Consider the following 15,687-nt stretch of genomic DNA (forward strand, 5'->3'; position numbering starts at 1 on the left):
CTGACCAGCTGGTAGAACATGGAACATGGTATGGTGTCAAATATGGAAAATGAAGATAAAAAAACCCGGGAAATTTATGAGACATTCATGATCATTCAGCAGTACCCATGACGGCGTCCTAAACACGAAGACAATAAATGTTAGCAATGGTGCAATAAAGAGAGAATATAATCTAGGTGGTTGCTTACTCTTGCCTCGTGGTACAAAGGAGTAATACCAGTCCAGTGAACGAACTGGTGCACACCCTGCCCAACAAGGACCTCTAGTCCAGGAATGGTGGTCCAACCCGCATCAGATGCAAGCTGCATCAAGGCGGTAACGGTAGGCTTGTAGGCCATCTCAAGAAGAACACGGTGCTTGCTAGCGTCGGAAGACTTGCCGATGAGAGTACCGTCGATCTCCTGAGCGCGCTCGAACATGTGGCAGAGCGTCTCGCGCATCACAGGGTCAATGGGTCGGTCAGCGGGGATCGTGCCGATAGCGACCTGGGGAACGGTATCAAGCTGGGTCCGGCTGTCTACGATGCGGATATTGTAGTTGGTCGGGAAGGTCGAGACCATGCCCTCGAGCTTGCTGGCAGTGCGGCCGACAACATAGATTGGAGAGAAGCCCATGTTGTGGAGGGCGAAAATGGCAGCACGGGCAGTACCGCCGCCGCCGATGACCACGGCACTCTCGTTGCCGGTGGAGCCGTAAACGCCTGCGTTGCGCATGCATCGGACCATGCCTTGCCAGTCGGTGTTGTAGCCAACCAGACGAGGAGGCTTGTCACCGTTGGGGACGGGCACGACAGTGTTGACGGCACCGATGATTTCAGCCTCCTGGGCGACTTCGTCGAGCAGGGGCATGATATCCAACTTGAGGGGGATTGTCACTGAAGCACCGCCGAAGTCGGGGGCACGGATAAAGTCCTTGACATCTTCGATGTTGGTAGTCTCCAGGCGAGAGTACTCGTGGGGTAGACCCATTTTGCCGAAGAGGGTGTTGTGGAGAGCGGGGGACCGCGAGCCGGAGACAGGAGAACCGAAAATAGCGAACTTCTTGGCCTTGATCTCACCCATCAGGGAGAGACCACGGCGAATCTCAGCAGCGGATAGTTGACCAGGTGCCGCCTTGAAAGGAAGGCTGGGGTGAGACACCGGGGTCATGAAACCATTTAGGATACGGCTAAGTTGACCACTGTCGCCCATGTTGATCGCAATCAGCGGCACATCGTGGGCTTCTTCAGCCCATGTCTTGAACTTCCGAAGGGCATTGTTATCATCAAGGGTATTGGCAACACCGACGAGCTTGATCACGTCGCCGTATTCCAGAGCACGGTTGTAGGATTGCATCCAGGACATGTTGGCCCACGACAGAGTGCCCTTAGGATCATGGTGCGAGGCGATGATCTTAGAGTAACCCTTCATCTCAGTAACGGCACGGAGCATTGCATCGGGGAACGCAATCTCAAGATCCACGAATTCGCACCCAGAGCGGAACGCTAGTCGGTACAGCTGCATTGCCGCATCATGGGCATCATCGGGGAAACGGCCACCTTGGCTCTTGGTGCGGATAGTGAAGATGATCGGTAGGGTGGTACGACCGCGAAGGATAGACATTTGTTCGTTGACGTAGTCTACCGAGGGAATGTCGCCCTCAACTGAAGGGTCCTTCAACAGATCGACCCGCAGTTCGACAGCATCAGACCCGACACAAGCCTCGGTGATAATATCGCCCGACGGTTGGAGATCAGGCAGAGTCAAAGAGACGAAGAAGCTGTGCTTCTTCTTCTTAATGAGACTAAGGTTGTCTACTTGACCAGTAACTACCCGTATGAAGCGGGTAAAGTCCTCTGAGGCAAGGGCTAGCTCCGTTGAGGTAGAGTGCTGGCTATAGTACTGGATGTTGCTGCACTCTTGGAACCAAGGCTTACGTCGCAGCCACACGCCCATCATATCCTCCACGTAGGCAGGGCGGGTCTTATCAATCTGGAGGAAGTCCATGACCAGCTTGATGTCACGCATGATAAGGAGCACGTTGCCCTTGCTCTTGTGGTAGTCAGTAAGCAGTTTTCGTGCCTCTGGCATCTCGACAACACCTCCGCCGCAGGCGAAGACATGGCCAGTAGGATGATCCTTGAGAACGCGCTTTAGGACAGCGAGTTCTGCGTCTCTGAATCCCTCCCAGCCGCGTGTCTTAATTATATCGGGGATAGTTATACCCTCGGAAGTCTCAAGCTCTGTATCAAGATCGACGAAACGACGACCGAGGACCTTAGCAACCCAGTTGCCAGTGGTGGTCTTTCCAGCGCCACGCATACCGATGATGAACACAGAGGCGCTGCTCCGCTCCACATCGCTCGAGGCAGAATGCTCATCTTCCTTCAGCTCTTTGCCATTGAGATTCACGCTGAACATTTGCTTCAAGGCATCCCACCAGCCAGGCCAGGTCTTGCCAACACATTCTTTCTCCAGAATAAGGGTAGACTGGGGAGCGATGAGAGACAGCACGCTGAAACTGAACGCGACCCGGTGGTCATCGTAACAGAAAACACCACCGGCGGGCTGGCGAAGGGTAGAACTCTCAATTCCGTCGATCTCAAGCCCATCGTCATGCTCACGACACACCACCCCGAATTTAGCCAATTCGTCTTTCATGGCCTTGATACGATTGCATTCCTTGACACGTTGGTTTGCGATACCGTAGATACGAGTTGTGTGGTTTGAGCCCTTGCCCCGGGCAACGGCCGCGAGAACAGAGGCAGTGAGGAAGGCATCCGTCATAGGTTCCATATCCACATTAGGTAGTGGTCGCAAAACACCGTCAGCAGGTCCGGTAACAGTGGTTGAGGTATCAGTCTGCACAACGGAGCACCCCATAGGCCGTAGAACATCCACTGCGAAACGAGCGTCACCCTGAAGGGACTTGGATCCAATGTTGGGGACGGTGCAGGTGGTACCAGTGACGGCAGCAATGGCCAAAGGATAGGTTGCAGAGCTTGCGTCGCTCTCCACAACATACTCGGCAGGGTTCACGTAGTGAGCCTGAGGAATGTGGTAGGTGTGCTCCTCGGTGGTAGACTTCTTCACGTCGATGCCGAAAGATCTCATCATCGCAGTCGTCATGTCGATATAAGGCTGTGAGATGGGCTTGCCACCGACCAGCTTCAACGTGACTGGCTCCTTGGCGTACGGAGCGCACATAAGCAGAGAAGAGACGTACTGAGAGGAAACTTTAGCGGCCAGGTTGATCTTTCCTCCAGCGAAGCCTCCAGAAGCGGCAATCTTGAGAGGAAGACATCCCTTGCTTTCCATGTACTCAACACCAGCACCGTTAACAGTAAGAGCGTCAACAAGATCACCAATAGGCCTTTGCTTCATGCGGTTGTTACCGGTCAAGACACTCGAGTCGACACTGCTGGGAGTAGCAAGTGTAGCCACGGTGGTGAGGAATCGTGAGGCAGTACCGGCATTACCCAAGTACAAGGGCGAAGGGCTTGCGATAATCTTTCCGCCTTTGCCGTTCACAACAAGAACCTCACCTTCCTCCTCCCAAGAGAAAGTTGCCGCGCCGAGTCGCTCTAGGGCATTCAACATGACCTCAGTGTCGTCGGAGTGCAAGAGATTCTTGATGCGGCAGGTTCCAGAACCAAGAGCAGCAAGCACAAGGGCACGGTTGGAGATACTCTTTGATCCGGGAGGTGCGCAAGTGACATTGAGCGACTTTGGCACACCGGGGTGAACCTCAACGCTGGGAGCAAGGACAACACCAATATCCTCATTAGAGACGACACTGGCTTTTGGCTCGTGAGTGCGGCCAATCGCCGACAAGAGCACAACCTTCTTTTTCGGCCCATCGTTTTTCTTGTCCAAAGCCATGTTAAACAGCAATTGGTCTACAGAGCAGTGCTTACCAGCAGTCAACTTGCGAACCCGTGGATCTTTCACGGAAGTGGGCAAGCCGTAGGCCGAGATGCACTTTACCACACGAGCGACGGCGACACCCTTCAGGGTGCCCAAATGCCTCGCAAGCTCTGCCTCCTTCACCATGCCGATTGCGACACATTCGCCGTGAAGGATCTGAGGGGTAAGGATCGCCTCAATGGCGTGTCCAATAGAATGACCCCAATTGAGCAGGTTGCGAAGGCCACCCTCACGCTCATCAGCGGAGACGACAAAGGCCTTGTGACGTGCCGATGCCAAGATTCTAGCCTTCAGGATATCCCGGATGCCGTCGAAGCGACCTTGGCCAGCCTTCGGCTCGCTACGCACAGCAGCCAAAATTAATTCTGCGTTATCTTCCAAGGCAGTAAATTCCTCTTCACTTGATATGGCAGCAGTCTTAATGACCTCGGCCATGCCATTGATGAACTCTCGCACGGGGAGAGTCTCAAGGAACTCGAGATCAATGTAGATTCTCGATGGCTGCCAGATGGAACCAATGAGGTTTTTACCAAGCGGAGTGTCAATAGCTGTCTTTCCTCCAATTGAGGAGTCCACCATGGCAAGGAGCGTGGTTGGGACCTGCACGAAGCGCACACCTCGCATGTAGGTTGCTGCAACAAATCCAGTCAAATCCCCAATCACACCACCACCCAACGCAATGATCACTGTGTCTCTACCACATGGCGGGTTCTGGCTTAGCATCCAATCTTCGATGTCGGCTTTTGTCTGCCTTGATTTGGAGCTTTCTCCGGGGGCCGCATGGTGGATGAGGAGTCGTGGGGCTGGGGTGACGGAAGCAGCGGCGGCCTCAAAGGTCTTTTGGAAAGTGGGGGTATAAAGAGATCCGAGGTTTGTATCGGTGATGAGAACGTAGGTCGTCGAGGACAAGTCACTGATCAAGTCCTTTGCGACGAAATTGCGCCAAAGACCAAAATCAGCGACAATGCTCTCCCGGCCCAAGATGCTGATCTTGGTGGGCTCAGACATTGCGAAGGAGGATATAGATGAATACTCGGTAATGGCAAAGTTCAATGACTGCTCATTTCATTCTGTGACTTGTTAGTACACCGACTCACAGTACTTTATCTGTTCCCCCACCACAATGAATCTAGGGATACAACCTTGAGGTGCATACCGATCATTTGGAGGGAATTGAATAATTAGAGGAGTCTGACGAACCTGGACAGAGCTGAGCCAAGAGCCAATAGTGTATCAAGGGAATATAATCTCCAAGTCGAGAGTGAACAAGACAGAAAAGGAAAAAGAGTATTGTTTCCCCTCCGGTGTCGCGGGCAGTTTCTTGACCGCCCGGTGACTCAATCTGTCGATCTATACACCTGCGGACATCTATCTATAGATCATCTACGGAGTACAATTTAAATAACTATGATACAGACATGTTCTATTATGCTGCAACTTTGTTGCTAGCTTAAACGAGCTTTAATTCAGACTTTGAAATCAACATGTTATCCAAAAATTCGCCCAATTTCACATCTTAACCTCAAATTCCAACCTAGCCGACATCGCCCGTTTTGAACGCGAACCCTGCAAATAGTAGAAACTGTTTTGGGGAATCAGTCTTCGGTCAAATCAACTTCGATTACCGAGTCCAACTCGATTGTTGCGTTTGACTTGACTGCATCCAACCGATCTGGCGAATTCAATGTATCTGCCAATGCCGAATTGAGTACCGCCTGGATACGTTCATTCGATCCTGTGTTGCGAACTTTCAATGGCTGAATCCTGCTTTTGGAAACACCATTATTCCACCGGCTGATTTGCGTCTTTGGAGCAGCCTGGAAACGTTTGCCGGAGTGCTTTACTCCAGGATCAGTGTCTCGGTCAGGGCCAACCTCTTCATGGCCTGTCTCCTTAGCGCTCTGGTTTCCCATTTGAGCACAGTGGCTGGCGAGCTGCAAAAGAGCCTGATCGTTGGCCGCGTTGGATCTGACGTAACTCCGTTCAATTGTCTGGGCATATTTCTCGACCAATCTATCGATACTAGGGAACTGGATATTGGCTTCTTTGTCTTTTTCAGCTTGGTCAGACTCCACTGAGAGTCGAACCTGCCTAAGTTGCTCGCATAGATTGCCAGCAAACTGATACAACATTTCACGAGCGCCGGGGCAATCACCGAGGGCTCGTTCTTTAGGGACACCGATACTGTCGCCCCCCCGAGGTTGCCGGAAGCGCGTTCCTAGGCTCCAGCTTGTTTGCGGAGTCCGGTAGTGTTGGCGCCTCTTCAATGGGGATGACAGGTGTAGGGGGTGGAATACCAAGTCTTTCGGTACCAGGTTCGCGGTACCACAGCACAGGAGCTGCGGGTGCTACTTGACGTTGTGGGATACTCACAAACGGGCGAATTGAGCCTGCCCAACGAAGAGTGCAGAGCGCATGAAGAAAGTCATATCTGTCAAGCTCCGGGGGACTCGTGTCGAAATTGGAGTGGGGGAATATCGTCGGGGCAACACGCATGAGCTGAATTATGTACCAGTTTATAAATACGACGTCGCGGATCTCGCCAGTTCCATTCTGCACACCGATTTGTGGGGCCACAGGAGCTGCCATAGCACCCTCATATTCACGGTCGTGAGCGTGTAGCCAGAGTAGTTCAAACCCGAAGAAGCATATCCGTCTTTTCCCGATCCTGTCACTGGCCCAGTCCGACCACATGTTAATAATTCTCCCAGACTCCGTGTTAACATGGCATAATGCGAGGATCTCCCGTGTTGTTAACAAGTTCAAGGCACCAGCAATACTTGGTAATGACTTGAATAGATTTCGAGCCCATCTAAACTCATACAAAATCTCAGGTTCATAAGAGAACTGACGATATGATGCACTCATTCTAGGCATGATAGATGTATGGTGAAGCTCGACGGAAGAATTTTAAACTGTCACATTCGATGAGCATGAGTAGAAGAGTGAAAGAGAAGTCTAAGTCGACGTAAACAGGGGGTTTAAATAGGCACTATGGCTTGTTTGCTTTAGGAAAATGCGCCTAAGGATCTGAAGCTCTTCCGATCTTCCAAGGTTATGTGGTGCATACAAACTTCCCACAAGATCTCCATGGGTGCTAGCAGCCATTGAAACCAAAAAATGTAGATCACATCAATATCATGATAACTCATATACCCAATCTACTTACATAGGTACCTGCGGATACCGCGAGGTTGTACATACATATTTGTAGGTGCCACTATCAGGCACATTGGAGCGTATAGCTTCATAGGCACCACAGTGCTAGACTGCTAGGATTCGTATGTGTATGCAGTATAGCCTTAAATCGTTATTGGAAGTCTTTGTAAGTCAATATGTTATATCCATATAACATGCACGGATGAGGAACGGAATATGCTAAAATAAAATCGAGCAATCTTTTGTATTGGATGCCGGGCTCACCTGAGACCTCTACTACTCCCCTAGGTCGGTAAAAAGCCAATAGGAGCGGACATAGGAAGAAAGTAGAGAGATAAATCAGTGTTGAAATGACACACAACAGCTACCTACTCGAGCTGTGGTATTCTGTGGCATCACACCGTGAACCACCGAAGAGATGGAATCGTTGTTTGCCTGCCTATTTACAAATGAATACATGTCCATCATTCATCTCCCTCATCCTCGTCATCGTCGTCGTCCTCGGCCTCCGAGACTTCCTCTCCGAGCTCCTTGAGCCGTTTCTAAGATAATGGTTAGTCAGATCCCGGGCAGGCAGGAGCAGCTCGAGAATGTATCGAGCCATTAAACATACCTTGTCCTCCGTTCGCTTAGCCTCAAGGTCTCCAAAGACAATCAGCAGGTCTTCCAGTTCAGACTGGGCCGACTGCCGAGCCTCCTCCTTTTCTTTAGCTTCAGATTTAGCCTTGTTGAGCTGAACCTGAATGATTTTGAGGGTTTCAGCCGCACTGCGGGCGTGGGACTCGGCCTCTTTGGCCTTGTCCTCGGCTTCCTTAGCTCGTGCTTCCAGAGCAGAGGTCTGAGAAGCGGTGCCTTCTTGGGCGGTTTCAAGATCATTGCTAGACTTCTGAGCCTTGGCAAGGTCTGACTCCAGAGCTGCGACAGATTGCTTTAAAGTTGCGATCTCGGCTTCATGCTCTTTTTTGGCTGCGGCGAGATTTGACTCGAGAGTTCCGACCGTATCATTGTGGCCAGTGGATTCGGCCTCATATTGCTGCTTGGCTGTAGAGAGACTAGACTCCAAGGTTTCAACTTTTTCCTTGTAGTCGCTGACTTCCACCTCGTGATGTTGCTTGGCTTTGGCCAACCTAGATTCCAGACTCTGCAACTTTTTGGTGAGATCGGCGACTTCTCCATCGCGGGTTCCCTTGGTGGTTTCAAAGTCCTTGATTTTCTTGTTGAGTTCTGCCACCTGTCCATCATTGGCTTTCTTGGTGTTTTCTAGGTCTTGAATATTCTTTTCAAGACTGGCGACCTGTGCACCGTGGGCCTCCTTGGACTGGCTGATCGTGTCCTGCAACTCATGGATCTTCTTGTTGAGGTTATCAACTTGATCGTTGTGGGATTTCTTGGTGCTCTCCAGATCTTGAATCTTCTTTTGAAGATCAGTGACCTGTAAATCGTGGGCCTCATTGGACTGGCTGATGATAGTTTTCAACTCCTGAAGTTGCTTATTGAGATTGACAACTTCTCCTGTATGTTGTTCCTGGGCGCGAGAAAGCTCCGACTCCAAGCCACGAATGGTTTGTTGCAGACCAGCAACCTCCCGCTCATGATGCTCTCTCAACTCCCTTGCTTTGTGGCTCTTGCTCTCAGATTCTGCTGAAGTCTGCTTGAGCTGATGGTCGATGGCACGGAGCTGATCACTATGCTGCTTGAGTAATTCGTTTTTGTGATGCCTGTGTTCGTTTTCAAGCTTTGATAGTTGTTCGGATAGCTCTTGCGCATGGCTTTGTTGCAGAGATTGGTTGGTTTGTTGAAGCTTTGACAACTCAACTGCATTGTATTCCTTTGTCTTTCGGTGGTCCAACTGTTCTTGATCAAGCCTCCGTTGGATGCTAACGAGATCAGACTCTAATGTTTGAAGGGTCTGGGTGCGATCTTCAATTTCTGCACGCAATGAATCAACAAGCTCACGCGAAATTCCCTTTTCGATCCCATTGGCAACAACCGAAATTTCAAAACCGGGTTCACGGTCAATGGCACGAAGCAATCGGCTGAAGTTATCTTTCAGGAACTCGATGAATGAGCGGTCAAAAAACACCTCCGGCAGTCCACCCTCGAGCTGACCACCAGCGGTTTGGGGAAGGACCTCAAAGTCACGAACCAAGGGACATTCTCGAAGTCTTGTGATCTTGTCAATATACTGTTCCCTGCCAAGCTGTTCGATGAGTAGCTTATGAAGCGTGATGCGAGGGATTGGGGAATCTTTTGTGGAGAACTCATAAATGACACCCAACAGCACAGTGCAAAGGCCAGGCACCAATTTACTTGGGGCACGCTGGTGCTTAATTTCTTGCAACAAGGTTTGAATGCAGCTACCCTCTCCAAGCAGATCATTAACGACGTCTGGGTCTTCGAAAAGCCACCCACAGAGCAACGTCAGATAACCGACTGTGATCCTTTCGTCATCGCCGCGCTGCAGACCAGTAATCAGATTTCCAACGACAGATTGGACACTGGTGACCACTTCTTCACCGCTCTCAGCATCACCCTCAGTAACAGCCATAGCTGTTGCCTTAGCCTCTGCATCATCGAAGAGCAAATGGAACATCAGAATACAGGCCATCCACACTTGATATGGATCGGCATTTCCTCGCGCTTCTGGCGCAGTGAGCAGTACAGATAGAATATTGGGAATTCGATCCTGCCCGCTGGTATGCCCTTCAATCGCTCGCCTGAGCACATGCATGCGAATTCCGGGATGATGGGCGAAAAACGCTTTCATACATTCACAGGCAGCAAGTCGTGCGTCCAAAAGGTTGTTGGGAGCAGGTTCGAGGCTAAGCTTCAAAAATGCTTCAATGACATTGATGCGTAAAGGCTCATTCACATCACCATTGGCAGCCTTGTCGTCGCCGGTGTAGGAGCCCCACAGAACTTCGATATCACCAAACCTTTCCTGCAACGGTGAGTTGCCGCGGATCAGATCGGCACAAGTTGATAAGGCCTATATTTGTTAGGAAAACGTGCAGGCAAGGATGAGTAATAGTAACATCTCACCTTTGAGGTCACGCTAACGCTGAACCTTTGACCGAATGCAATGCTAAGAACTTGCTCTGTCACGCCATTCTGCCAGAATGCAGTCTGATTAATGGGCGTGCTCATACCACCGCGAATCAAGAACAACTGAATGATGGCCAGGAGACCCCAGACATTCTTATCTCGGTGGACCAGAGTCCACTGTGGCGCCGGCTCGTTGTCTTCTGGCTCTTGCTGACATTCATGAAGCAGCTGTGTTACTCTTTTCACACAACCGGTCTCGCGGAAAAAGGATTGGTTGGAAACATTGAACCTCAACAAGTGAGCTAACAAGGAGAGGCAATCTTCCACTACCTCGGTCCCATGAGTCAATGCTCCCTCCGCCTCGATAAGTGAGAAAAGTATTTCAAATGCATTCTCGAATGCCACCAGCTTCTGTAGCTCTTCCGAAGCGGGGGTCAGGGCAATCAACAAGACAAGAGCCTCTAGCAGAAAACAGGTTGTCAGCTCCAACCTCTCGTGTCCCACATGGACGCAAACATTCGACAAGGCATACCATTCCGTACTGGTTCCCTCGCATCTGTCAGGACACTGACTAGCTTGGAAATACCCAGCGGCGCTGTAAAAATGCATTCTTGTGTTCGTTCTGGCCGTGCACTGCAAATGTGGGAAATCAATTGGAGCGAATAAAGGCGGGAGTAAAATTCGCGGGCTTCTAAAAGGTCGAGTAGGGTGGTTATATTATCTTGTCGCTTTGAAAATGTTAGTTTATCATCTCGGGACCGAGGTCACGATGCGTACCTGAGTGAATTCATCCGCCAGCCACAGAGCTATTTCGTCCGACGCTTCAGGCTAAATCTATACATGAGCAACTCGAGTGAAACTATTCAGAGTACAGAATACCCACACTAGATTCATCAGGCGTGAAGAGCATCAAAAGGGTCTCGAGGACCACTTTGATAGTGTCCACATCCTCACTGTCATTGCGTAAACTGGTGATCAATGACCGTAGGCCACCGGAAGCGACTGATGCAGGGTAGAGTTTTGCAAAGCTTCTTAATCCTTGGATTGCTGCCCGGCGATCTTCCAACAATGTAGCACTCTGCAGTCTACTGCTTAATACGTCGATTGTGTCCGTAGCCGTTTGTTTGGCCGGAGCTTGCGACTCGAGGATTCGGAACATGGTAGTTGATTCGCAATTTCATGGTCACTGCCGGCCGAGGGCGTAGAAATTGGTAGTCATCTATGAGAGAGCAAAAAGTGAAAAAGTGAAGAGGTTGGTTAGTTCGCTGATTGCAGTAGAAAGCTGTCCTATTGTACTGCCCAAGGGGGGCTAAACGCCGATCTTGGCTCAACCCGCAGAATCGCCGACCGCCCGGAATTTATCTTTTCGTCAACGGCAAGCTCACTTTCACTACTCTCAACCTGCACCGCGATCAGGTCTGCGGTTGCATCTCTTTTTATCTCTATTACATGATTTAGAGGAGTCTGTATCTTATCTGAACTCCCTTAAATTGCGTCTCATTCACAAACAGAGAGATCGCGCCTGCGCCTGCACGAACGCCATCAACTGGTTGCGACACGAGCACCAGAACTCTCTCAGTTTTAACCTCACAAGTGTCGCATTATCATCATGGGTGTCCCCGCGCTGTTCCGATGGCTGTCCAACAAGTATCCGAAGATCGTCTCTCCGGTTATTGAGGAGCAAGCCCAAGTGGTTGATGGAGAAGAAATCCCAATCGATATCACCCGTCCGAATCCCAATGGCGAGGAGCAGGATAACCTCTACCTTGATATGAACGGTATTGTTCATCCATGTACTCATCCCGAGGGGAAGCCTCCCCCAGCGGACGAGCAGGAAATGATGATGGAAATCTACAAGTACACCGATCGAGTGGTCAACATGGTGCGCCCTAGAAAGCTTCTCATGATCGCTATTGGTAAGTGTATATTCTAGTGGAGCTTGCAATTCCCCTGTATTCTCCACATTGGCGATTTCCACTAACCTCGATACCACGTATAGATGGCGTTGCCCCAAGAGCGAAGATGAACCAGCAGCGCGCACGTCGATTCCGCTCAGCACAAGAAGCGAAGGAGAATGATCAGAAGAAGGAGGAACTCCACAAAATGCTTGCCCAGCAGCATGCTACGAAAACCGGCGAGCAGTTGGTTCGGGAGGAGGTTGTGCAGAAGACGTGGGACAGCAACGTCATCACGCCAGGAACACCCTTCATGGATATCCTTGCTGCCTCCTTGCGGTACTGGATCGCCTACAAGCTTAACACTGACCCGGGTTGGGAAAATGTATGTTTTGATCTATTCTATCGGTACCAAGGAAACGCGCTAACTTTGACAGCTGAAAATCATCATTTCGGATGCCACGGTTCCAGGAGAAGGAGAGCACAAGATCATGAATTTTATACGATCCCAACGAGCCTCGCCTAACCACGACCCCAACACTCGTCATGTCATCTATGGTTTAGTAAGTTTATGGCGGTCTTCCAAATCAATCTTCTCAGATCACTAATTTCAAATCTAACAGGATGCTGATCTGATCATGCTGGGTCTTGGTACTCATGAGCCTTACTTCCGAGTACTGCGTGAAGATGTGTTTGCCCAGGACTCAAGACCTCGGGGTTGCAGACTTTGTGGACAGACTGGCCACAAGGCTGAGGAGTGTCTAGGCCGCCCGAAGGAGAAGAGTGGGGAATTCGACGAGAAGCAGCACGCTGCCCCTCTGAAGCCATTCATTTGGCTTCATGTCGCCGTTCTAAGAGAATATCTTGCCGTGGAGCTTCGTGTTCCTCAGCAACCGTTCCCATTCGACCTTGAACGTGCACTGGATGACTGGGTCTTCATGTGTTTCTTCGTCGGAAACGATTTCCTTCCTCATCTGCCTTCTTTGGATATTCGCGAAAACGGAATCGATACGCTGATCGCGATATGGCGTGATAATCTTCCTGCCATGGGCAGTTACCTTACCAAAGATGGAAGTGTTGAGTTGAAAAACGCTCAAATCATCTTGCAAGGACTGGCCAAACAAGAAGATGCCATCTTCGCACGTCGTCGGCAAGCAGAGGAAAGAAAGCAGGCAAATGAGAAGAGACGTAAGGAGCAGGATGCCGCTCGAAATGAAGAACGTGCTCAAAAGCGAAGGCGGAGTTCCCCCAGCGTGACTTGACAGCTGGCTCTCACGGCGGCGAGCCCGCCCCTCCTATGGAACTCATAACCCCTGGCCGAGGTCACTTGAATAAGGAGACCAGAGAGTTGACACACAGCATGGTCATCAACCGTGGAGCTGTATACCGTGCTAACATGGAGAATAAGAGCGCCGCGGCTGTGCTAAAGAGTAAACTCATGAAGGGCAACCAGAACGCTGGAGACAGCGAAACTCCAGCCACAGACGGCGAGGACGTATCAAGTGCACCCCCAGAGCAGACTTCTCCCGGGGTTCTTGGAAAACGAAAGGCGGATGTAGCTGAACAGGAGGTTACCGACGCAGGAACACCGGGCAGAGACTCTCCTCTGCCAGTTCCTTCTGTTCCTGAGAAGCCTAAACAAGATGAGATCCAAGAAGACACTGTCAAGCTGTGGGAGCCAGGATACGCCGATCGATACTATGAACAAAAATTCGGCGTGGACCCGAAAGATTTAGAATTCCGTCACCAGGTCGCTCGCGAATATGCGATTGGTCTTTGTTGGGTTTTGCGATACTATTTCCAGGGGTGCCCCTCTTGGGTATGTTGTTAATTCCCATTTAGTTATACGATTGGGCTTCGCTAACTTGATGACAGACTTGGTATTACCCAAGGCACTATGCGCCATTTGGTGGGTTTTTCCTTTCATCTTCTCCCTCGGATTTCGCAGAAAGAAGCTAACACATAGTATACAGCCGCCGATTTCGTTGACATCGCTGATATGGACGTCCAGTTCGAGAAGGGCACAATATTCAAACCCTTTGAACAGCTTATGGGAGTCTTGCCTGCCTCATCTAACCACGCACTGCCGAAGGTTTTCCATCCTCTCATGGAAAATCCCGATAGCGAGATCATCGATTTCTACCCGGAGGATTTCCCCCTTGATTTGAACGGCAAGAAATTTGCCTGGCAAGGCGTGATTCTTCTTCCCCTTCATCGACGAAACTCGTCTTCTAAACGCCATGGCGAAGGTTTATCCTCTCCTTACCGAGGATGAAAAGAGTCGCAACTCTCATGGTCAGGAGGTTCTTCTGCTATCCGACCGAAATCCCTTGTACCAAGACCTCGTCGCGAACTTCTACTCCAAGAAGCCTGGCCCGGCACAATATCCCCTCAAAGAGGATGTCAGCGGTGGCCTTGCCGGTATTGTTGAGCGTAGCGACACCTATATCCCCCACAGCTCGTTGGTCTCGCCATTGGAGGCACATGGCATGCCAGGAGTTGACGACGATCGTTCTCTCACGTGAGTATAACCCTCCCATATCCGCTGTTTGTTTCGTATACTAACCGATCAAAGGGTTCTATATACACTCCCAAAGACTTCACATGTCCATAAGTCTATGCTTCTCCGTGGGGTGAAGCTACCGACGCCAATGCTGGATTCCAATGATATCAGAGCCACTCAGGCCCGATCCCAAAACTCTGGCCGATCATTCGGTGGCGCACCTTTCCAGGGCAGAGGACGCGGCGGCCGGATGAACTACTCGAGTGACCGCCCGAACCCATTCGCTGCGCATCTTGACCCGAAGTTCAATTCCGGCCCACAAGGTGGTCCTGGAGGTCCCAGTGGTGCTCCCATGGTGCCTCCTGGCTGGGTTCCCCCTGGCCAAGGATATGGAGGCTACGCCAGAGGGCCACCTCCCCCTCCACGTGGCGGAATGTCACACCAGTACCCACCTCAGTACCCGCCCCAACACGGCTACCAACAGCCTGGGGACTATTATGGCCAACAAAACCACCAGTACAACCAGGGTGGTCAGTACAATAACGGCCATCAATCAGGCTATGGCCAGCAGGATTATCGTGGGGGCAGAGGAGGTAACCGTGGAGGCCGCGGCCGTGGTGGGCAGAACCGAGACCATTACTCTCACAACCAAGGCGGAGGAGGGTATAATCGGTACTAGAAAGTAAATGAGGGTCCAGCTTCCTGGCTATTTCTTCTTGCTTCTTACAATACTGTTATTAGTATCTGTTGACACGTTTGGTTATTGGGCATGAGGGTCTGGGCAAGGAATGGAGTTAGAAATGTAAAATGAATTCAATTGATGTTCGAATTGACTCTTTGTTTGTCCTTGTAGAGGATGCATGTGTTGAGCCCTCGTCATGTTGTATATACATATGTAGGTTGCTCGAATTGTATAACTATTCCGTGATACATTATAGCTAAGTTGTACAAATACTGCTTGCTCACCCAGTTATCTACTTGTTATGTATCAGTTATCGTCATCCATTTGGATTTTGTCTTTGTTATATCTCTTTATTCTAAGGGTTCTTTCATCTTCTGCTTGCCCTAACATGATGCTTATCTGGTTGCAGAAGGCGGTGTACTTGGAGGGGTCAAGGTAAGGCACACTGGCAGAAAAACGAGGCGGGGTGACTCACCTGCAAGCCCTGAGAGGTTGTTA

The 15,687-nt window shown here is 50.5% G+C and overlaps 4 protein-coding genes across 4 annotated transcripts; 1 reads left to right on the forward strand and 3 right to left on the reverse strand.

Annotated features, from left to right (window-relative positions):
* Window positions 1-20: 20 nt before the first annotated feature.
* On the reverse strand, window positions 21-4,913 carry N7487_003965 (pentafunctional protein ARO1; the record flags this gene model as incomplete). The annotated part of the gene is made up of 2 exons (XM_056871712.1): window positions 21-118; window positions 189-4,913. 2 exons carry the CDS (start codon window positions 4,911-4,913, stop codon window positions 92-94), a joined length of 4,752 nt encoding a protein of 1,583 aa, XP_056729432.1. The 3' UTR covers window positions 21-91.
* Window positions 4,914-5,500: 587 nt separating this feature from the next.
* Window positions 5,501-6,599, reverse strand: N7487_003966 (uncharacterized protein; the record flags this gene model as incomplete). The annotated part of the gene is made up of 2 exons (XM_056871713.1): window positions 5,501-5,996; window positions 6,085-6,599. 2 exons carry the CDS (start codon window positions 6,597-6,599, stop codon window positions 5,501-5,503), a joined length of 1,011 nt encoding a protein of 336 aa, XP_056729433.1.
* A 929-nt stretch (window positions 6,600-7,528) lies between these two features.
* On the reverse strand, window positions 7,529-11,268 carry N7487_003967 (uncharacterized protein; the record flags this gene model as incomplete). The annotated part of the gene is made up of 6 exons (XM_056871714.1): window positions 7,529-7,606; window positions 7,678-10,053; window positions 10,107-10,570; window positions 10,642-10,837; window positions 10,887-10,937; window positions 10,993-11,268. The coding sequence occupies 6 exons, from the start codon at window positions 11,266-11,268 to the stop codon at window positions 7,529-7,531; spliced, it is 3,441 nt and encodes a 1,146-aa protein (XP_056729434.1).
* Window positions 11,269-11,694: 426 nt separating this feature from the next.
* On the forward strand, window positions 11,695-15,186 carry rat1 (5'-3' exoribonculease Dhp1; the record flags this gene model as incomplete). The annotated part of the gene is given in 9 exon segments (XM_056871715.1): window positions 11,695-12,025; window positions 12,109-12,389; window positions 12,442-12,567; window positions 12,628-13,225; window positions 13,237-13,823; window positions 13,880-13,913; window positions 13,978-14,198; window positions 14,254-14,525; window positions 14,580-15,186. The coding sequence occupies 9 exon segments, from the start codon at window positions 11,719-11,721 to the stop codon at window positions 15,184-15,186; spliced, it is 3,033 nt and encodes a 1,010-aa protein (XP_056729435.1). The 5' UTR covers window positions 11,695-11,718.
* Window positions 15,187-15,687: the final 501 nt, after the last annotated feature.

Source organism: Penicillium crustosum (genome assembly GCF_028827405.1).
Source record: "Penicillium crustosum strain IBT 35664 chromosome Unknown utg000002l_segment0_segment0, whole genome shotgun sequence".
Lineage (NCBI taxonomy): Eukaryota > Fungi > Ascomycota > Eurotiomycetes > Eurotiales > Aspergillaceae > Penicillium > Penicillium crustosum.